Source organism: Molothrus aeneus, chromosome 3 (assembly GCF_037042795.1).
Source record: "Molothrus aeneus isolate 106 chromosome 3, BPBGC_Maene_1.0, whole genome shotgun sequence".
NCBI lineage: Eukaryota > Metazoa > Chordata > Aves > Passeriformes > Icteridae > Molothrus > Molothrus aeneus.
In genome coordinates, this window is record NC_089648.1 from 42,509,786 (window position 1) to 42,532,319 (window position 22,534).

Genomic DNA, 22,534 nt, shown 5'->3' on the forward strand with positions numbered 1-22,534 from the left:
TTTTCATCCTAGAACACTGTCTGTAAAACCAGTGGCTTGAAATACGGAATATGTGTCCTCAGAAGTATCTCTACTGTTACTTTCTGAAAGATCTTTGGATGCCCCTTTTTCATCTCATCTCTTGTTCCTGTCCTGCCTAATACAAATTGGGAGGGCAGTGCATAGTTCTGTAAATATTCAGGTGAGAAGATGAAAAGAAATGTGATTCTGTCTTCAGTTCCTGCGGTCTGTTTTTGGATGTTTGAGGCCAGGAGCATGTGCTTATTTGCTCAGACAGTTCTGAAAGAACTTTTTTTTTGAGGACAAAAGATCCCCTCACAGACTGAATGAATTTCTTTTCTTTCTGAGTCACAGTTTGAACAACAGATTTTTTTTTTTAATTGTGTTTTTCGGTTTTAGATATTTTCATTCTGTATTCATATATTCCAACTTTAGATGTTTTTCACTTACTAATCCTTCAGTGCTCAAAGTGTGGTCTTGTGCCCTTTGTGTCTTTGTTAGAAGTCCTCCTGAACTGGGGTGTTTCAGGAGTAGAGGTTTAACTCAGATTATACAATGTTTATGAGGGCAGAAAATGTGCACAACTACATTGAAATGCATTTCACATCCAGTGCTTTACAAAAACAACTGGCCAGGAGCGGGCTGGTGGTGAAGAATGTAGAGGTGATGCTCAGTTATTTTTAATACTGTAGGGGTTAAGAAGTTATTGTTGCTGCACTGTTGATGTCGATGGTGTAACAATGTATTTTTTTGTGATATGAGGAGAGTTAGGTCTTGTAGTCAGACAGTGTCCCATATACAAATCCGCAAGGAAAAGCAATTGCCAGATAAACCCAGGAGGGTGTTAAAACTCTGAGATTAAATCTAGCTTTTTTCTTACATTTTGCAGAATTCACTAGTCTTATTTGAAATGCAGCTGATCTGTATGCACAAAACCAGGAGAGCTTCTCATAAAATATTGGAAATAGTTAATATTTTATGAGACTTGGAAATAAAATCCAGCAGTGCCTTCTCCTCCAGTAATGCTTACAGCAGTTATAAACAGAAGGTTAAAAAAAAAAGAGAGGAAGATATTCTCACCAGGACTTTGCATCTATGTCTAGGAACTGTTGGATATATATTGTCATGTAGACAGACTGCAGCCCTTATGGGCACCTCACATGTCACTGTTATCTGCAGCACTCTCTCTCCTGATCACATTGGAAGAGAAGGCATTCAGGTATAGATAGCAGTGACTCTACAGCAGAGTCTGTGTGGTGCAGTCTACTGAGCACCTTTGGCCTGGGAGGTTTGAATCCCTCCTCTTCCTTTCTCCTTCCTTTTACAGCCTTGTTCTGTGAATTCAAGTATGATGCTAAAAGTAACTGAACTATTTTGGAAGAGGGAAAATTGGAAAGACATTGTCTTTACAGCAGGTTAATATTGCAGAGAAAAACTGTATGTAAATTTGATGAAAATGTGAATTTGTTCTGAGTGGAGGTTGTGAATGTAGGAGGCTGCAAACAGAATAGTGGTGGATGGTCACCAGAGAGAGCATCTCAATGCAGATTTCAGAATGATTGCAGGACAGAAACCATTACTTCCAAAATAGCTAATATTTTTGTTGGAAATGTGCTTTTGACATCTGTGGTTTTGGAGCTTTGAAAGAGAAACAGATTATAAAGTTATTAGCTATTGTAGCCAAGCAAAAGTAACACAGCAGTCAAGTAAAACAAGCTCCTCATAAAGAGACTGATAATTATTTGTGGACAATATTCACAAATTACTTCAAATATACTAGAGGAAAAGATAGTTTTTTCCTGGAAGGTTGTGGCCAGTGTTGGTATTATGCATGTGTTTGACTCCTAGCACATGAATTCATTCTGGTATGAGATGGAGCCTATTAGGAAATTGGCTACATGAGTAAAAGTCCACACTCCATTTCCTTTAAGGTTGCTAAGCACAACAATTATTGCCCTCAGTGGTAAGGCAAGCACATAAATTAATAAATGTCCTATTAATGAGTACACTAAACATGAAAATGTCTGAACTGGGAAAATACCAACTGTGCCTGTTAGGAACAGGGCATTGTGCTTCGTGTTGGTTAAACAAACTAGCTAACAGGATAAAAATCAAAGGCTGTAGCACACATAACTGAGAATTTAGTTTTGTCTTGAATCTACCTTCCTGTGTAAATAAAGAATCTTTAAGGAAAGGGGTTATGATCCATAGGTTTAAAAGCAGTGTGATGCTGAGTGTTAGCACACTTGCATAAAGGTTTATATGTACAAAACCAACCCAATTACTATGATTTTTTAATCCAAAATGACAAAGGGTAGCCAACTCTAACAAAACTAGTTCCATCAAGCTACAATGTCTACAAATTCTTCAACCTGGGCAAATTCTGACTGCCTTATCCTGAATTTTTAATCTGACATTCCCTTTTTCACATCCTTGCTCTTGATTTGTAATGAAAATCTGCCTTCTCTAGTTTGCAAGGTTTGAGAGCTTCTCTCCACATTTGTAAGCTGTCCACAGCCCAGACATCCACCAGTTTTTTGCCTCCTGAATACAGGAGTGGTGTTTTAAAGGTTAAAAAGCCATAAATTTGACTTGAAAATTTACCTCATGTGAATCAATTTTGCATTGCTTATACTGTAAGATGCTTACGGTAAATGAATTAAATGTAATCCAGCAGTAAATGTGTTAAGCCTTGGGGAGGTGGGGATGCTGCAGCTACAGAAGTAACAAGCCTGCTGCCAAATGCAGCTTTCACAGAAGAGTCCCTGGAACACAGTCCTCAGACACCCTAGTCTTCATTAAATAAACTCAACCTTTTTTTTATTGTGATATGTGGCTGGTATTTTTATGCACAGTGTAAGACAGGGGCCTAGTGTGGATCTCTGGTGTAAGTGTGTGTGCCTGTAAGGGCAGCAAGAGAAACCAGAGACTGTTAAAATGCTCAGGGGTTGGAGTTGAGCAGAGCTGTATGTGAATCAGCTGTACTTCACACATACATTGGGCAAAAGGGTTCCAAGAGCCCACAAGTGGTTGGATGTCCTCTCCCATGGTTGAAATCAGCCTTAGCTGGATACTGAATGTCCTCAACGGCTTTGAAACCTTCTCAGGGTGACTAAACTGAACACTGAGGAGCAGAAGCTTGAGTGCTGTGGCTGTGCAAGGCATCATCAGAGGAGGAAGGAGAACAAGATGCATCTTAGCTCTCCTCAGCACCAGCTGCAGAGGGGCCAGGCAGCCCCAGGAGAGGCTTGCTGCCATACATGTGTTTAACGTTTGGAGTTCCGGGCTTAAAATAAAACATTGGGAGCCTGAAATGTGTTAACAACTCTGCAAACCCTGAAATATTACACGTGGTTAAAGTAACATGTCATCCAAAACCCCGTTTTTACTCTGTGACATTCTGTGTGAGCAGCACCACCCTCCAAGTAAAAAAATGTACTTACTGTGTCTTTCCTTTAACAAAGAAGACAGTATAAGCCTGTTAGAAGGAAAGAATATAAGTGCTCAGCAACAAAGACTTTTTAATGAATATACTTTTAATTCTTATAACCATCCCATTGATTATAAGTAAAACCAGAAGAGAAGTCTGATTATCCTTAGGCAGCCATTTACTTCTGGGAAAAACTGATGGTACTTGGATGTAAAGTGCTGATTTAGTGTTTTCCTCCATATATAGCAGAGGCTGAGATGATCCTGGAAGACCAGCTCAGAGCAGAAGCCAGACAGAGTTTTCCAGGTTCTGGTGTTACTTGTCACCTTAATCTAAGGGAGTCTCTTAAATGATGTGGCTGTATTTTAACCACCAGTGAGCCTGAAGTTTCTTCCCAAAGGCAGTGTAAAATAAGTTAATATTTTATAATGTGCTTTGAAATCCTCAGATAACAGGCACTGCAACATTGCAAAATATTTCATGGACAGAACCATCTGAGGTGAAATCTGCCTCTCTTTATGTAACTTCTTTCAATAAGCAGAAACCAATTGGACTCTGAGACTAAATAGTGCATTGAAACAAGATGGACCCATGGTTGTCAAATGCTTATGATTTGTAACATCCCAGGAAGCTGAATTGGTCAGACAATTCTACTAAAAATTCTTGTAAATAACCATGAAAACCAGTAACCATCATTTGACAAGCTGATATTTTGTAGTCTTAGCAGTAAGTACGAGCTTTTTTTTTTTCTAGAAGAATCACTTCAAAAGTAGCCTAGTGATTTTTGTATAAGGTTCATCCCAAAGGTTGCAGAGAAGAGGCATAGGAAGTGCAAAACACCCTGGAGCCTCATCAGACTGCAGATCAACTGATGAGACCTATGCAAACTAATAGTGTGGCTCTGACCCCTTGAGAAAGCTCACCTCTTAAATATGAAGAACATTCTAGCCAGCAGAAGTAAGGTGGTGTTTTCCCACAGTTTCCTGAAAAGTCTGTCAGGACTGATTTTCAATAGCTACTATTTATATAATTAAAGAATACTTTGGAATGTTTGTGGAGTATTGATGGCTGCCCAGTCTTGTTTGCAAAGTACACTCATTTTAATTTGACCAGATCTTAAGAAATGTTGAGTATTTGCGCCCTGTCTGCTGACGCATCTCAGTTTGGAACCTGGTAAATCTGCAGAGTATTTTCATATCCACAGAAAAAATCACAAGGAGCAAAGGGTGCTAAGGTCACTGTGCTCAGCATCTTGTGAATTCTGGTGCTCTGCTTACAGCGATATAAATCTGTTTTACATCTTTCATATTCATTATGATTTCTCTCCTGAATCCACTTGCATTGTCTCATTAATTAATGCCAGTTAGATTTTTGTGCTCTGACAGAGGGGTAGCTCTAATCACATGTTGTTGATATGTCATGATTGGGGATCTTAAAATTACTGCTGAAAAAAACAAAAACACCATAAAATGTTGCTACATACCAGCAGCATCCAGATGTGACATATGACATTTTGTTTAACGTGTGTGGGTATGGACATACTTAGTTTTGTGCCTTTTTGTGCCAAAATGAAGTTGTTGGATTATGTTAAGAAAGCTGTAGAGTATGTGACTGCAGGTGTTGGAGTATTATTGGTAAATCCATGGAGTATTTCATCTTGGCTGCTGGGTCCAGTTTTGGTCTCCCTCCAAAAGGATACAGCAGGAACAGAAAGGCTGTGGCTAGGATGGCAGAAATTACTAAAGGCACGGATGAAAATTGACCCAGAATAGTGTCTGGACTTGAAGGAAAACAAAGGAGGGATAATACTGAGTAAATAATGAATTGCTTGGGAGGGTGTAAATTCTCCTTTTCCCTAGACAGCGCGAAGAGAGCTGGGCAGAGCGCGATGAGCCAGGAGCCCTTCCCGTGCGGTGCAGGAGCCCAGCGCCAGCAGCCGCGGCCGGGGCCGGGATCGCGGCTGGCTCCGGGATCCCTGGCGCACCGGCGGGAGCGGGAGCGGTGTCCGCAGCCGCATTACGGTCCCGGCTCCCTGCGACCTCCGCCGAGCCGGACCGCGGGGCCGGCGCCGTCCGGGGGCTCCGCAGCGCCTCTGGCCGCGGCGTCCGGCGCCTCCCCCGCCCCGACCCGGGGGGCGGCCCCGGGAGCCCTGGGGGCGGGCGGGGGGGGCCGTGCCGGTGACGTCGGGTTTGCAGCAGCTCCGAGCGGCAGCGGGCGGGCGGGCGAGCCCCAGCCCCCGCCGCCCGGTGCTGCGGCAGAGGGCGGCGGGCCGGGAGCCGAAGCGGGGAGCGCCGCCGAAGAGGGCTCCGGCGGCGCCAGGATGTAGGCGCGGGGCGGCGGGGAGCTGCCGCCGGCGACGGGCTCGCCATGAAGAAGCATTCGGCCAGGGTGGCCCCGCTCAGCGCCTGCAACAGCCCCGTCCTCACCCTCACCAAAGTGGAAGGTAAACGACGTCGCGGCGAGCGGGACGAGGGTATCCCGGGGAGACCGGGTACCGCGACCGGGGATGCTCCGGAGCGACCGAGCGCGGGGCTGGGGCGATGCCGGCGGCGGGGACTGCGCGACTCCTGAGCGGGCGGTGCGAACCCACGGGGCGCACAGCTCCCCCGCCGCCCGGCATCGCCGGCGCTTACCCCTGCCCACTGCCCTGCTCAGCCCCGGGGCTTTCCTCGCCCTTACTCCAGAGGCAGAGCATCTCTCCGGACTCCCCTCGGGACGCGGGAGCAGCCCCCAAACCCGTGGGCAAGTATCTGCCATGCAGGAGGACCCTTGGCAGGAGGGAAGGAAGATGCTCGGCAGATTTGTTCTCCCGATGTGAGGAACGCAGCCCCGTGTTCCAGCCATCTGTCCTCACCTCTGTTTGCTAATCCAGCTGCGTGGTAGCCGTGGAGTTGGAGTCTTATGGCCAGGAGGGATATAAGAGCCAAGGAGCAGTGGGGGCTGGCAGACCTTTAGGGGCCACTGGGACCTTTGAAGACTTTCAGGGATCATGGCCGGGGGCCTTGAAAAGGACACTGATGTGCTCAGAAGGGTTCCCTGGAGAAATCTGAGGCTGAGGAGCTGTTTTCTTGGGTAGAGACCTATAAGCCTTGTCCTGGAGATGGAGGGGTGATGCAAAGGCAGGGTGCAGGTCAGGGAGAGGAGCCTGTCTGAAGGATGGATACAGAGCTCTGTTCCTGAAGGAAGGGCAAAGGGAAAGCTGCTGGTTTGGGGGATACCACTGGGGTATGTCGTTGGTTGAGAAAATGGTGTTGGTAAAAGGAGAAGGTTGGCCAGGGGGAATGGAAGGAGGAGAGGCAGAAAAGGGATAAGAAGAGTGAGGCAAAGAGGAAGAAAAGCTAAAAAAAGGGAATGATTGAATGGCAAGACATAAAATGTGAATGTGAGACTCCAGAGAAAGCTCATGAAAAAGAAAAAACTAATACTGAAAAGCTGAGAAATTAATAAAGGAAAAGAAAAAATGGTAGCAAAAGCTCTGTGGAGCAGAAAGTGAGAAAATGCAGAAATGTACAAGAGGAGGAAAGGAACTAAAAGCAGCAAGAGTGGAAAGTAAGGGGTACCTGAAGGTTCTTATTTCAGTTCACAGAATATTCAGCTGTTGCATTCCCATAACATAAAAAACACCTACTGCAGAGATAGGAAAAGAGATCCCAGTTTTCTGATGGAAAGAGCAGGCCTGATCTTCATTACACTATAATCAGAATTTTAAAAAGCCCTTGGAGTTGACCCCATGCACAGTAGAGTGTTTCTCTCGAGGTTTGCATTGGAGGCTCCTCTGGGCTAGGAGCTCGCCTCCCTTCTTTTGGTGCACTGCACAAGATTTATGAATCATAAATAATAATAACCTACCAGGTTCCAGCTTTGAAATGTGGGTCATCTCATTCCTCTTTTACCAGTTCAAATACAGTTTATTACCTACCTTATATAGAAACAGAAAGAGAGACAATCTTTCACTGTGCCATAAAATTGAATCCTTTCAAGCATTTCCATGTCTGCTCTGCATACCAGCTCTCAGATACCCTATTGCTGCCCACCAGGGACTTTGTTGACCTAGTTGGACTTTCCCTTCTTTACTTCAGATTCCTTTTTCCTTTACCATCAGTGGCAAAAATCTAAATTGCCTTGATGGTGCCTGGAGTTTCTTTCCTTCTCTTTAACAAAACAGACTGGCTCTGTTTGAGAGCTTCCTTTTCCAAACCAATTGACAGCATTTCCTTTCAGGCTAACATTGACTAATTTTGCCAGCTGGTGTTAAAGCCATATAAAAAAAATTTGTAGTTATGGGCAAAAATAAAGTGAGACAGCTGGCACACTGCTGACTGCTGACTTCCTTTGGCCTGGCTGCCGTACCTCTGGCAAAGATTTGCCTTCCTCTGGTAGTCCAAGTCCATTGCAAAGGCATAGACAACGCTAAGAGCAAGACAACAAAAACTTTAATCTGCTTCACAGTTAGGATTATTTTCTCCCCTATCAACCACCATCAAAGCATTTCAAGGATCTTTGGCAGAACCACTAGGAATATGTTTCATTCTGAGATGGTTAGCCAAGAGGAGCCTTTCATTGATACGCATTGCTGTAAAGCCCTCTAGCATTCCTTGTATTTTCCTGACGGTGCAGCAACTTCTTTGCTTTAAAAGGAAGATAAGGACTTTGTGCCTTCAGAAGCGTGACTGCCATTTCGAATTATTTCGGAGATTGAATCATCAGTATGCTCGGAGCCTGCTGTACCAGCACTTTTAAAGACAACTGTGTCTACATGCATTGCTCAGGCAGGCAGTAACCATACCATGTGTTTTTTGTGCCTGGTACCATTGTACACCCTTCATATTTTGAGAAATGTATGCTTGGTGCCTGATTTGTGCTTGTTCTTCCTTCTGTTGTTGTTTTTCTCACCAATTTCTGTCCACACTGCAGTGGCCATTCCTCTCAGACCAGCCAATTGACTGGTTTCACCCTATTTGTACGTGAAAGCACAGTGTGCTTTGAGGACTGACTTCTCTTCCCCAGAAAGGTAAATATCTCCATTCTTGCTCTACATCTTAAGATCTTCCAGAGACAGGTAGCATCAGCTTTGACAAAGAACTGCAGAACAATCATCACACCAGAGAAAACACATCCTCCACTTAATTAGCCCCTACTAGGAGCTGCTTATTCTCAGGCTTTCAGTACCAAGGAAATGCTATTGCAGCCTCCCCTGTAGCACATTTCCTCTGCACTGTTCTGTCAGGAATGAGTGACTGGTGATATTCCAAACTGAGTTGCCGTGGAACCAGATGAACCACATGTTCAGCTGGAGTAACCCTGCCCGAATTGCTGGAGTTGCAGGGAACTTGTATAAGTATGAATGAGAAATAAATTTGGCCTTTAGTACCTTTGCATGCCTGCAGGGAATTCATCACAAGCATATCAACGCTATAATTGCTTTAATAATAAATCTTTTTCACTTCTTTAGCAAGCACAAACCAAAGATCCCAAGCATAGCAAAAACTTCCATGAAAAGCAGTCAGCTTCTTTAAGAGAGGAGATTCTTATTATCCTCATTTTGCAGATGGAGCAGCTGAGAAACTGCAGAATGAAGCAACTTGCCTAAAAACAAGCAGCACATCTTTTGACAGAACAGGCAAGAAAAGACCTGCAGCAGATAGGAATGGACCCCCAAACTTTCCACACATATCTTTGTGGCCATGAGAGGGCTATGAATGGATGCAACAGGGGACAGAGAAGCCTTAGTTTATTGAAATCAGTGACTAAAGCTTTCTTTTTGGGAAATAAGCTCAAATGCTGCATAAATACATTTCTGAATAAATACTGTGTAACTATTCTGCTGTAACTATTCTGTAGTTTATACTGTAACTATTCTGCATTCTGCTGGTGGCATCCAAAGGTTTTGGTAGAGAGGCAATGCTTGTACGACTGAGCACCAAGGCAGGCTGTGTAAACATCTCACCCAGGACTTCACAACTGTAGAAGCAAGGTTTGGTGGCCATTGGTCTTTTTCTCATGAAAGCCATACATGACAGACTATGCAGTGCTCCTGCATCCTAGAAAACAGAAGCAGCTGGTGAACAAGAGAGGCTGGTGTGGCTCAGCCAGGGCCATGGGTTTGGTGGCTCAGCCAGGGCTGTGAGTTTGGGTGTGCTTCCCCACTGAAGCAGCCTTGGCAAGGAATTTGTGTTGGGTTCTGCATGGAGGACTTAACTTTGAAAGTGTTCACTTATGTTCAGTGTGAGCAGTCAGGGCACCTTAACCCACCCAGTTCTTGCTCCTTAGCTATGGTAGCAGTTTTCTCCTTCTCCTGACCAGAACTGGTGAAGGTGATGGTGACAAATTCACATGGATAGGAGTTTTAGGTTTGCTGTGTGTCTGCTTCTCCCTTGGACCTACTAGCATGCACGCCATTACCGCAGGATAATGTCACTTACTCAGCTGACAGAAAAGCAGTGCCTTCTTCCGTGGGTACTGAGTGTTAAGTACACATGGACAGTAATTACACTCTGGCTTTGGCCCAAGGCAGCTTTTGCTCAATTTTTGTATTCCTTGCAGTATTTTCAGTTAGTACAACAGCATATTTGAGCAGATAGCCAAGATCTTGTTCCAAAGGCGTGAGGAGTTTCTTGTTGCATAACACCTGGCTCCCTTCCCAAATGGCACCATGCTTTCTTAGGCTTTAAGCAGCCTCAAAATGAGCTGCTCTTAGCTGTGCTAGCTTACTCACTGGGGAGTCCCTCTAGCTGATCATGTCCCCCTGGGTATTTTGTCTACTATCTCACCTGTGCAAACTCATGAGTTATAGGTTTGGAGGCGACTCATTACTTCTGCACTGTGTCCCCTCCTCAAATGATACAAAAATAAAATAAGACCATTTTGATATTACTAAACTAATGCCAGAGCAGGAGTTTTAATGCATCACAAAGCAGAAAGAGAAGTTATTAAAGATTTATGTAAGCTTCCTTACTTTAGTGGCTGAAATGAGACAGTATGTACACACAATGGACAAACTGTAGTTTCACTTACAATGATGGAACTTAAGAATGACAGCATCCATTGGATCATCGTCTCAGTCCTTCCATAGATCACAGACCATTACATTTCACCCACTTATCCCTAAATGAAGTAAGGTGCCTTTTGTAGTCATCTTGAATCAATTTAGGCATTTGCTTTCAAAAAATAAGCAGATTACTAATCCACCTATTTAATTATAGGCTTCTCCCATGAGAAGTTGGAACAAGAACCAGTAAAAAATAAATATGAAGTCACCAGAATGCGTTATTCACTGTTTCCTGTATTTTAATTTTATAAATCTTGTAAAAGGAATTTTGTCCTTCTTTCCTGATGGCTGACAATCATAAACAGTAGGATTTGTAGCTCAGTGTAAGAGCCAGAGTTCCAAAATGACTCCTAGTTCGACATAAAAATCTAAGTTAGCTCAACATGTATTCCCCAGCAATTTCCCAGCAACAAGGCTCATGTATAGGATTATTTATGTTGTTGCCTTCCTAGCACATTATACTCAGTACAGCACATTCACTTATGTAGTAAGCAGCTCTCTCCGCTTGGCTGGAGCACCACTGCCAACCTTTAGTCCACAGCCTAGTTAAGCTTTGTTAATTACAAACTGTGAGATGTCACTGCAGACCTGGATAGCATCCTGCAGAAGCAGGAATTTGGCCAATGAAAGAGTAGGTTCACTTTGTAGTCTTCACTGAGCTTTGCTGACAGCCACTGCGGCATAAGATCAAAGGCAACAGGAAACAAGGTGTTTTCAGCAGTGCAGAGCTGGCTTGCCTCTAGGCAGAGTTGCCCACCATCTATTGGAGAAATCGGTACCTGATCTCCCTTGTTAGCTGCCTGGTTCCAAACAAATGGATCTCCTCTATCTGGACATAATGCAGGGGTACCCAGCCTGGGAATTTTGTGAGCTCTACTCAGGGCATGAATTTTGACATGAGATCAAGCACCCTTGGATTATACAAAAGTTGTATGTTGGCTCTTCTGGAAGTATTAGGTATACATTTAGTTCAGTTTCACTACTTCTGACCCTAAGCCTCCTCAAACTCAAACAAGTGTGAACCCTGTAAGTCTTGTCATTCAGTCATGAAAAGTACAGAAGTGAGGAGGTAAGAGCTCGAAATGCCTTTTCCACAATCACCTCAAATTCCCTAGCACAACTCTCAGTAAGGGTAATATTTAATTTGTGACTGAAAAAGGCATAAGTCTGTCTTCTGTAGCTGACTGAAACAAGTGAGGAATGGTGGGTTGCGAAAGCCTTTCTCACTGCAAAGAGGATGAGGCAAGTATCAGAGAGAAAATAGAAACTAGAATTTTTGCGTGCAATGTATTTTTGCATGGAGTTACACTGAGTACCTCAGTGCCCACAGGGGCCTAGCCAAACCTGTCTTTTTTTAAAGGAGACTCAGCTTTTGATAAGTGTGCTGCTGAGAGGTGAGGAGGCATCTCTTCTTCCTTCCAGGGGATCATTGAGTAAATCATGTGGGGTCTTCTGTGGATATATATGCATTACTCCAACCACTATGAGCACGCTCAAGTCCATGTCAAGTCCCCACTAGTATCTAGTTATTGGTTGACAGAGAACAGACTATCTCTGACTGCTCCAACTATCTTGATCTGAACTTAGGACCTAACAAATGCATTGTGTTTGATGTTCAGTAGCAGGTTAAACCATTAGCTTCTAGGGGAGAAATCAGGTGGAGTTGGAATTTACTGTGGAGGAAACCAATGGGCTACAGGAAAGTCTTCTGTCTAAAACTGTGCTTACTTGAAAGCCAGGCAGCTCCGAGTTTTTGAAAGCTCCTCAAGAGTGAAAGAACATTGGCTTGTTTTTGATAAAGTGCAGTCAGCAGTGCCTCCACAGTTAGCATGAATTCATTTATCTCCTGTATATATGCACTGATATAAATGTGCTCTTTATATTAGTATGTAAGTAATTGAATTCCCTTGGAGATAAAACTATTACTCAAGAAAGATATGTAGCACTTAAATGCCTGGATAATTATTGCAGTAGCTTCCTACAGAGAATCCAGACTGGTTTTTTACCATCTCTCAACCCTTTGTTCAGTCTGAAATTGGAACAGACTGATCAAAATTTGCCCAGAATACAGTTTTGCTCATATCTGATTTTTGATCTAATAGCAGTTCTGCTTCCATAACCCCTCAAAGTAAGTGATGAAACTCCCAGTGACCTCGCCAGGTGACTCACTGTAAGATTCAATCCAATTTTTATTCAAGAATGGAATGCAGAATAATATCAAGAAAACGTAACTTATAATCAGGGTTACTCCTTGCACATGGTTACTTTCCAGTCCCACAATGCTGCTACTGTAAAAAGCACCCAGTATCTTCCATTTTCACTCTGGATTCTGGTCATGAATTCTGATTAATAATAAGAAGAACAGTATTTAGGGGAACTCCTCACCTCATAAAATTCAATGTAGAATATCATAATCAGGCCCATTTGAATGCAGCACTTCTACTGGAATTTCAAGGCAGTTGCCTCTGAAGATGAATTAAATGGATTAAAGTCCAAATTGCTGCAGTATTAAGTTGATAACTTTTTGGTCCTCTTTATATATCACTAACAGGAATTAGAATATATTGCAGAAAGCCTTGCTGGCACATTTGACAGAGGCAGAAGGGCATATGTATGCTAGGGAGGAGAATTTGGCATGTCTTCAAAAATATGTGGAGATTATTTAATTCCAGCTCTTAGTAGGTTTAGATATAATATCTAGCACAGGATAAAACAGGAATTAATATATATTAACCATCAGTGATAATGCCCACTCTATTTGTGAATTATACTTCAGGATATGAGAATACCTGCTACAAGAAATTTAGGCTTATTTGATACAAATCAAGCTATATGGATGATCTGGTGATAACAGTAATATGGGACAGATTTCCACAGATGAGAATCAGCTTGATTGTCAATGAACCAAAAGTCCTGTTTTCTACCTTGCTGGAATTAAAGAAAGAGGATCGGACAAGTTCGAGTAGCCTGCACAGATTATTGTAACACTTTAATAATTAGTTAATTTATACTAAGAATTTCAGTAGCAGAAGAGGGTCTGAACTCAGAATGCTTTTTTCTTGGTTTGAGTTTTTGTTCATGCAATTTTCCCTATTTTCATATACCTATATCCCTTATTCTGCAGCCTCAAGCAAATTTAAACCTTCTGACCTAATAGGTTAATATCCTAGGTTTGTTCTTTAAAATACTTCTATTGTGGACTTTAAAACTATTTTCTGTATTAATTTATTCTAAATTTAGTAATTCTATTTCATGATCAAATTAAGTAAAATTATTTTTATCTCATACTATAAGAGTGAAGTATTTAAAGAAAGCACTTTAAGCTTTTCTCAAATAGCATCTGAAAATCCATTTCTGCAATGCTTTGTTGACCAAATATTCTAATTTAAAAACTGATTTAATAAGGTTTAATGGGGTTTTGTCATTTCTCCATTGTGATGCATTAATTGGTATTCAATAAAAAACAGAGTACTGATCTTCTAGACCTTCAGCCCCAACCATGGTTGGAAAACTGGGGAACTGTGAGCAAACCCAAAGTCGTTCTAGTGCTGTGTTACAGTCCCACACACCAGCCACCCACAGGGACTCACAGCTTTCCTGTAGGAATCCAGGAGCAGCTTCCTCAAAACTCCCACGCAGCTGCCATATGGGCCTGACCAAAAGTGCATTGGGTCCTGCCTCCAGCTTGGTGGAATTGAACAAGAACATGTATTTTCTAGCCATTCATCTCTCACAGTGTGGGTGTGCTGAGAGCTGCAGCTTGCCCAGATGTAGAAAAACATTTTTTCTGCTTTGTTGCTAGCAATTTTTGGCAGTTATTTTGTTTTTTTCACTTCTCTTGAACACTGAGTTGCCCTTTTCTACGGAGCATCCAGTGAAGGGCTCACTATCCCTGGTGACCAGAGCCCATCACCGAGGTGCAGCATGTGGGTTTGTTTACTCCCACCTGCACCTCTTTATCAGCACACTTCTCCATCTGCCCATGTGTGACCCAGTCACATTGTCCCTCATCCCCGCAGCTGGCCGCTGCCCTTGCTGACCTGCCTGGCTTCACATCATTAGGAAACTTTGTCACCTTTGTCACCTGGCTCACTCCTGTGGTGAGGTAGCCGTGGTTAGTGGTGAAGAGTGCAGCTCCCACCACAAACTTCTGCAGAGTTTTGGCCGCCTCCCCCACTGCTGTGTATACTCCTCACTGGTTTCCTATCCTGTACTGAGCCTTTTATCAATTCCAGCACTTTCCCTGTCAGAGTATTTTATGTAAGACTCTTTGGAGTAGGATTTTTTTCAGGATCCTCTTCAAAACCTGGAAAGGGTTTTGAAGGAGCTGTCTCTCCTTTACCCATGTGCCTGTTGACCACTGTCAGAGAGCACTGGTGAGGCTGCAGGATGAATCATCCAGTCTGCCCAGCACATAATGCTGTCCTTTATGCTGTCTAAGATGTCCATCCTAACTATTGCTCACTCTCTTAAGCACTTACCACTCTGTTTCAAAGCTGAGTTGGCAGGTAAGTGGCTGAAACCTTTCCTTCAAAAACTGGAGGTGGAGTGTGTGCCCCTCTTCAGTAGCTCAGTGAATAGAGCAGCGTTCCACCCCTCTGCTAGGAGCAGGAAATTCATCTGCCAGAGTGTCCACAGGCCCTCCAGGGCTGGGGGAACCCAGCTAGCAGCAAAAAACTGGTTGGCTCAGAATAGAAAACATCCTTACTTATTAGGAAAGCATAAATTCAGGAGGTTATTTGCTCCGAGGAGAAAAAGTGAGGCCCTAGCCTTGTTCCAGTGACTACTTCAAATACAGAATGGAGATATTTCCTGGAGATGACTCCTAAGATGAGAGATGGGACCTCTCAAATGTGTCTTTGAATCCTGACAGAGTCTGGGTTTAAGAGGGGCACATGGGTGTTAGGAGTCATGGTCCTTTGGCATGCCCATGAACGGATTCTTTGGCATCTGATGAGCTCTAGTGGGATTGTGAGGAGGTTACAGCTGCTACAAGCAGCTTTGGCAAAGCTAGAGCTAATTTGGAAAATGAGGGAATGTCCCTTGATGCAGAAGTTGGTCTGTGCGTGCCCTCATTACAACTGTGCAGCAAGGTTGATACATGGAGATGACTGGCTTCAGAAATAAAATATTAACAGTTTCTCAAAACCAGACACCAGGATGACCTGTGAAAGAGAGGCCATCACTGACAATGGCACAAGAAAAGGTGCACTAGGTACTGGGTGGTCTGCCAGTCCCTGAGACCTCACTCTTTCACCTGACTGACTGCGAAGAAAATGCCTGGGAAACAGATCTGAACGAATATCAACATTTCAGGTTTAGACAGCTACAGTGGTAATTAGAGATGTAAATCACTTAATGAATTTGGTATTTCATCTTCTCTTCACAGGATGATGCCTCAGCTGGTTTTTAACAACTTGGTTCAAAAATCTTGAACACCTAAATAATACATGGTTAGTGTGGTAGGAACAGGGCAAAAACTGTGGTAGACAGGAAGGGGATAAAAACAAAAGTTGAGGAGTTTGTGAGTCTGCTATTGAGGCAAATAATATTGGGTATCCAGGAGACCACCATCAGGAGCCATCATGTGTGTTCTCTTGTGATGTTGGCACTAATTGTCTCCCACTGATCCCTCCATGTAGTAAATACTGGGTGAAGAAGTTGCACAGCATTCAAGGCTGTGAGAATATGCTTTGGGAGTATCTGGCCCTGATCCCTCTGCATGTCACAGATTTCTAGAGCTCTAACCATGCTGAGGATCAGGCACTGTCTCACAGGACTTCCCTCAGCTCCTTCTCCCCTCTTTATGATAAGCGTATATTTTTGCAAGCTTTACAAACTTGTTCTGCGCAATGCTCAAGCAGTTATAAAACATTTGACAGGCTGGCAAAATGGAAATACCTTCAGAATGTCTTATTTATAATTGCCAGCAAGACCTGTGAGGGTTGTTTTTTTTTATCAGAACTTTTTTCCAGAAGCCTGATTTAAAGAACTGTTTAAGAATATGCTTACTTTACATTCCTGGCCTGGGAAACCTGGAAGAGTTGAGCATTATCATTAGGTCCATGTTTTGGTCCCTAGTAGGCAGGACCTTAGTCTGTAAGGGTCACTTTCTCACTCTGAAGGGTTGGAAAGGGCACCCAGTACTTGTGTAATGCTTCCTGCCTGATTTGCTGACTAGCTGACAGCTGCTAAAGCAGGTCATTGATGACAGCTAAGTATGTTCCTGTGCACTGCACAGCTCTGAGTCCACCAGCGCTGTCTGTGGTGGCTTTACCCTCTGTTCCTGACAGCAGTGGTGGAGAGGTGGGACTCATCTCACCCAGCTTCAGACACCCACACCAGAGACACCTACTTCCAGCTTGTCTCCCCAGACTGTTTGGAGCTGGTGGAGAGAAATAAGCACTCAGAGGGAGTGATTCATCTGGCTCGTTTTAATCATCCACTTTAGGAGGAGATAAATCGTGCTATGGAAATGTCTTTTTTCTGTCTACTAACTATGCAGAAAGTGTAAATCACTGTCTCAGATACACAGGTCGGCATGGCAGATGTCTCAAACTAAGAAGATGAATGCCACCCTTAGTTTTTATCAGTATTGTATTTTTAATACACACATTTAGGCACAGTGTGGTCCTACAGTAAGACCGTAGCTGTCTACCTGTGCACAGGAGTCTTAAGACTCTTGTACAGACTTTAGAAGAGGCCTGGACAGCCTATTTAAAGGTGTTACTTTTAATGGTTTAAATGCAGTGCTTTTCCATGCCTCCTTTGCTTCATGGCCTTTGGCTGGGTCTGTGGAGTAAATAGCTTGGGTGTAGATGGCCCTTGCTAGAGGTATCCAAAGCCACCTGAAGGGGGTCTTAGCCATAATAGAAGAAACAGAAGGACATCTGTTTATCTGTTTTCTGAGGCTGATGGCATTGGCAGAAGCTTTGGATATTATTTCCTTCCTTTGTTTCTGAATGCCATGGGACAGAGGTTGGACTGAAGGGGAGGGAGGAGGAATGGTTCCATTTGAGATTTATGAGAAAGGAAAATGCATAAGCAAGAGGGACAATGAAAAACCAAAATGAATGAAGGGAAGATAGGCATTTTTCCTCTACCTCAGTATCTTAATTTGTTCTTTTGGGGGATACAGTAGCATACAGAGCAGTTTGCTGCAGGAGGCAATGGAAAAAACCCATTAAAAGTCTGCAGAACTAAAATTCTTCAATGTCCTGCCTCATTGATTCTAAAACAACATTTTACCATCTTTAAATTCATGTGCACTCTGCTGCCAGCTGACTCTTGTGCAGTGTTAGAGAGAGAAGCTTTTCAGCCACGTGTGGATTTAGTGTCACCCCATCTGTGCTCCTGTGGTTTGGGTGAGGAAAATGTCCCCAGGAGAGACACAGGGACTAGACAAGGCAAACTACAGCTCTGGATTTTGTGTTTGCCAGCTGGCAGGCAAGAGCCCTCCACAGTAAATGAGAGGATGAGACCACATGATTGTATATCATCTGTAGGGTCCACCCTCTCCAAAGAAAATCTGGTTTTGGGGGCCAGATTATGTCACAGATATCCTTCAGGTCAGTGGTGCATCCATTGGAAAAGTCTGTGCCCATTTGGCATCTAACTCTCCAGCAGCACAAGCAATCATGAGGAGACAATAAAGTTTCACTTACAGATACTACAGATACTGACAGATATTACAAATCTCATCTTGTAGCTGTTAATCATCAGACAGTGATTTTTACCCCTATCATCATGAAATCCATCGTGCCTGGGATAAGTTTTTAGTACCTCCAGTCTGTAAATGCATCAAAAGAATGAACATCCTTAGAAAGTTAACCTTTCAAGTACAAGTTCATTTTAGAAGTTATACATGCAGTATTGTCTATTGCTGAAAGCAAATGTTTCTGTTGGTATGTTTAACACAAAATTAAAGATACTTGGACAAGTAATTTTGCCTGTGTAGCAGAGAAAACATCAGTAACTTCAGCTTTAGGGAGCAATTGCTGTGGAACAGAGTGGAAGGCAGTGATATTCCTGCAAGCTGTCCAGATGAACTGCTGACTCTTGTGTACGTGCACAGCACAGTGGGGACCTGGGCAGGTGGCTTCAGCCCTTCATGGGGGAAAGATCTTCACCCCAGTGTCTGTACTGGGCTGTCTGTCAGCACTGTGTTACCAGATGTTGAGTGGCTGGTGCATCAGACACTTGTGTTTGATTCTGATTTTAGAAAAAAAAACACAGCTCCAGTGTTGTGATTCAGAGCACCTACTCATCTTAAAATCTCATATATCCTAGTGGCTTTAGGCACATTCCCTAATGTTAAATATCTTCCGCAGGAGTGGTTTAAATCCTGGTTTCCCCAGGGAGTAACTGCAGAAAGATGTGAACTGCAGATGCCCTACTGGCTGTCTCAAGAAGGAGGACCATTTTTGCCTACGTCTCTGTAAAAAAACATAAACTCTGAGTGAAGCTGAGTTGACACAAAGGCACAAACTCCTCTTAAGCTCTCATTTGGCATGCTGGCTTCCTGAATTTGTTTTTTCTGTGTGCAGAAACCCAGTGATCAAAGGGAAGAAGGATGCTGGAGTTTGTTAGGGTGTCTGAAGTGTTTGGTGTTGCAGTGACAATGCCCAGAAGAAAATCTTGAGTGGAAAGGAAAAAATTGGTAATCATTCTAGGACCTGTGTGGTGGACAGCAAAGAGGGCGCTGGCAAATGCCCATTACATGGTGAAGTTAAAAGAAATGAGTGTACCCTTTTTTGATATAAACTGAACCCTGACACTAGTCTGTGCAGCAAGTGAGGCAAGAAGCATTAGTTACAAACAATATATTACTAAGAAAATGTTTTAGAATTATTTTGAATGAGCTGAGCATTCACAGGCAGTCTGTTTTTCAATTCAAACTTTCGGCAGGTGGCTTGTAACCTTTCCATTATGTGTTTAATACAAGGTCATATTAACTTTGGGCAATTCACTGGCTTGCTGGTGCATTTCTTGTTATGTGGGAGGTTGCCCACACAATCTTCTATTGAAAAGTGAAATAACTGGAGAGATCAGATCTCTGGAAGCCACACAAAAAGCCTAGAAGTTTATATCTTTGCTGCTGTACATTCTTGTTAGATATCAGGCCATCAAACAGAGGCCACAATCCTTCTTATTATAAAACACAGCTTTACCAGGCAACCTAATGATACTTTTAGCTCTGATCATGCATTTCTTATCTGTAGGGAAATAACTAAATAGTTGTTTCCATAGAAAGAAACATTTTCTTTCATAATGTATTAGGTCATATAAATACAAATTTAGGTTAGCTTGAAATAAGAGATTTTCCATTCCACATATGAATTCACACCAGGATAAGGAAGAATTTTTAATTATTTTTTTTAATGTGGACCTCTCTTAGTCTGCCTAGAATATTTATAAATGTTTGGAAATGATACAGTCTTTCATTTTCCTGGCTTTACTTACGTTTTCACCTTTCAATGCTCACAGTAAATTCTGGACAGTTTTGAAGTTGTAAATTCCAGAATTTCAATATGAACTACTGTTACTTCCTGCTTTAGGTAAATGGATCAACTAAACTGCAGTCAGCCTCTTAGAGAAACCACTGCTGAGTGTTGTGTGTGGGTGACTGACAACTCCAGCAGATATTGAATGGGGTAAATTCAAGAAAGGCAGGTAGAAAGCCCTGAAGGCAATGGCCTGCTGCTGAGGTCTGCCAGCATGTTTTGATCTCTCTGGAACTCAACCAGCTAACCCTTCCTTATTCCCTCACAAGCTGGATACATTATCGACTGACAGCTGTTGGATGGCAGGGCTATAACAGTTCATGTTTGAGGGTTGAAGGGGTAAAGTTTTTAGGTGAAAAATTTCCAGCGGCTTTCAAGGCTTAGTTATAATGGGGCAAAGCTCCAGTCCAGTCTTTGTGCACAACTCAAAAAAAGTTAGGCTTGCCTGGTCAGAGATGGACTTCAGGACAGCATGTGGTTTGATCTAGTTTTTGCTGTTTGGCTACAGCCACAGGAGACCTGTTTTTCCAGGGATCACTGAAGTGCCTGGTGATCCAATTCAGTATTAATCATGCTATTTATGTAGCAATGATTTTGCTTAACTTCAAGATTAAATATGTTGCCCTCCTTCTCTTCTAAGAAACACCGTATTCCATAAACTGGCCATTTCTGCATTTTCCGAGACAATAACAATTTCAAGTGTTGTTATAATTCCCTTTGCTGATTTATCAAACTCAATACCACATTTTTCATTCATTTACACATCCTAACAGCACGAGTTTAAGTGGTGTGTTAAGCCTTTCTATGTACATCAAAGCAACATGTAATTTTCACTTCCATTTTACCCAAGGCTTCTAAATCTAGAGGCGATAATTGTTATTTGCCTTCTAATTATGCCTCAGTTCAACCAGAGGCTTTGCAATGATCTAAAAACAAAGGGCATTTTGTGGCAAGATCCGGTGGATTCCTTTGCACCTGGCTTCAGAGTGGCCTGAGATTTGAAAACTAAAATGCAGGATGGATTTCCTTAGTAAGGCATGTGTTTTCTTCTCCTCAGGGGATGAGCGCTCCCGGGAGTCTCCAGCCCCAGCCGAAGCACAGATGCAAGCTGGGGCGGAAGGCAGTGGAAGGGTGAGCCGCTGCTGCTGGAAATGTTCCGTGACGCAACTCAAGAAGATTTTCTGGGGTGTGGCCGTGGTCCTGGGTGTCTGCTCCTCTTGGTCGGGCTCAACCCAGCTAGCAAAACTGACCTTTAAGAAATTCGATGCACCCTTCACTCTAACGTGGTTTGCAACAAACTGGAACTTTTTATTCTTTCCTTTGTATTATCTTGGACATGTTTTTAAGTCAGCTGAAAAGCAGTCTCCAAAGCAAAGATACAGGTATGGGAGCTTTTGTTTTAATCCCGTGGCTCTTGCATGCTGCTCTGCATTTCACAGACATTTTGTTCAAATCAGTCAGTTACATCAAACTTGTGTTTGCTTTCCTCTCAAGGTTTGTTAAAGGATGGTCTGAGTTCATTGTGTGTCCAGTGTTAGGCGCTGTTATTATTCCTAATATAATTTCCAACATATGCAAGTCATGTAATGAAAGTCTGCATTTTCTGCAATTACTTATCAAGACATTTCTGCAAACATAATTTCTTTTTCTTAATATCTCTCTCCCCTCCCCATGGCTGACTTCTGTGTCAGTCTCTGAGTAAGCTAAGTAAGCTTTTCTTTTCCAAGCTGAGGACTAGAGCAGAGCCTTGAATAGCTGAGTAAAAAGTCCTGCAGTATTTTCCTGGCACTACGCCCTTGACATCAAAGGCCAAGCTCTGATCCCAGTTAAACTTGAGCTGTTCTGTTTATTTCCGGGAGGAAGCGCAGTCATAACCAAAGGCAGCACTTTGTCTTCAGCACACCTTGTCTTCATAGCGAGCCAAACCCGCAGAGCCTGAGCCCTGAGTGCCCTGAGTGCCTCCAGGAGAGGCTGAGGATGCTCGGGCTGCTTGAAGGACTGCCTCTCCCTGAGCACTCCCTCAGCTCTGCTCTGCTCTGCTCTGCTCATTTTGGCCTGAGAGGTGGCTGGGACAGATGGGATGACTCAGCCATCAAGATGTCCCATGTCAGAGAGCTTCCCTGATATGTGGAAGGATGTGAACAACCTTTTCCCCTTCTGTTACACAGTGGGGCTCATAGACTTTTAATGAAGTAGCTCAGAAAAGTAAACAGTAAGAAGTACACATTTCTCAGCTCCCAGCTGCGCAGCAGCAAGGTGGAAACTTACTACAAGAAAAATCTAAGAAACCAGGTTACTCAGGAAATGCTCTACCTCCGATGACTAGGGTTAAGATATTTTACTGCTTAGCCATCATTACAGTGTCTTCATCTTTTAAATAATGTGGGGGCTGCAGATAATGGATATGACCATTCACTGCAGGTTCTAGAGCAGGATCCAGAAGTTCTAAAGGCATTTTCCTAAGTGTCATGTTTCCTGAGCTTCAGTCTTCAGGTTGTATTTGTTCACAGCAAATACAGAGATAAGAGGAATATGGTGGTTACAGAAAGCTGC

At 43.1% G+C, this 22,534-nt stretch overlaps 1 protein-coding gene across 2 annotated transcripts in view; it reads left to right on the forward strand.

Annotated features, from left to right (window-relative positions):
- Positions 1–22,534, forward strand: part of SLC35F3 (solute carrier family 35 member F3) — a 163,206-nt gene that overhangs the window by 96,148 nt on the left and 44,524 nt on the right. Inside the window, exons 1-2 of one of the 2 annotated variants that reach the window (XM_066546772.1) lie at positions 5,645–5,873; positions 21,039–21,363. In XM_066546772.1, the coding sequence (XP_066402869.1) occupies positions 5,798–5,873; positions 21,039–21,363 (401 nt within the window). In that variant the 5' untranslated portion in view covers positions 5,645–5,797. Of the gene's footprint in view, positions 1–5,644; positions 5,874–21,038; positions 21,364–22,534 lie in introns of those variants that run through there. The other variant, XM_066546771.1, reaches the window with a different exon arrangement.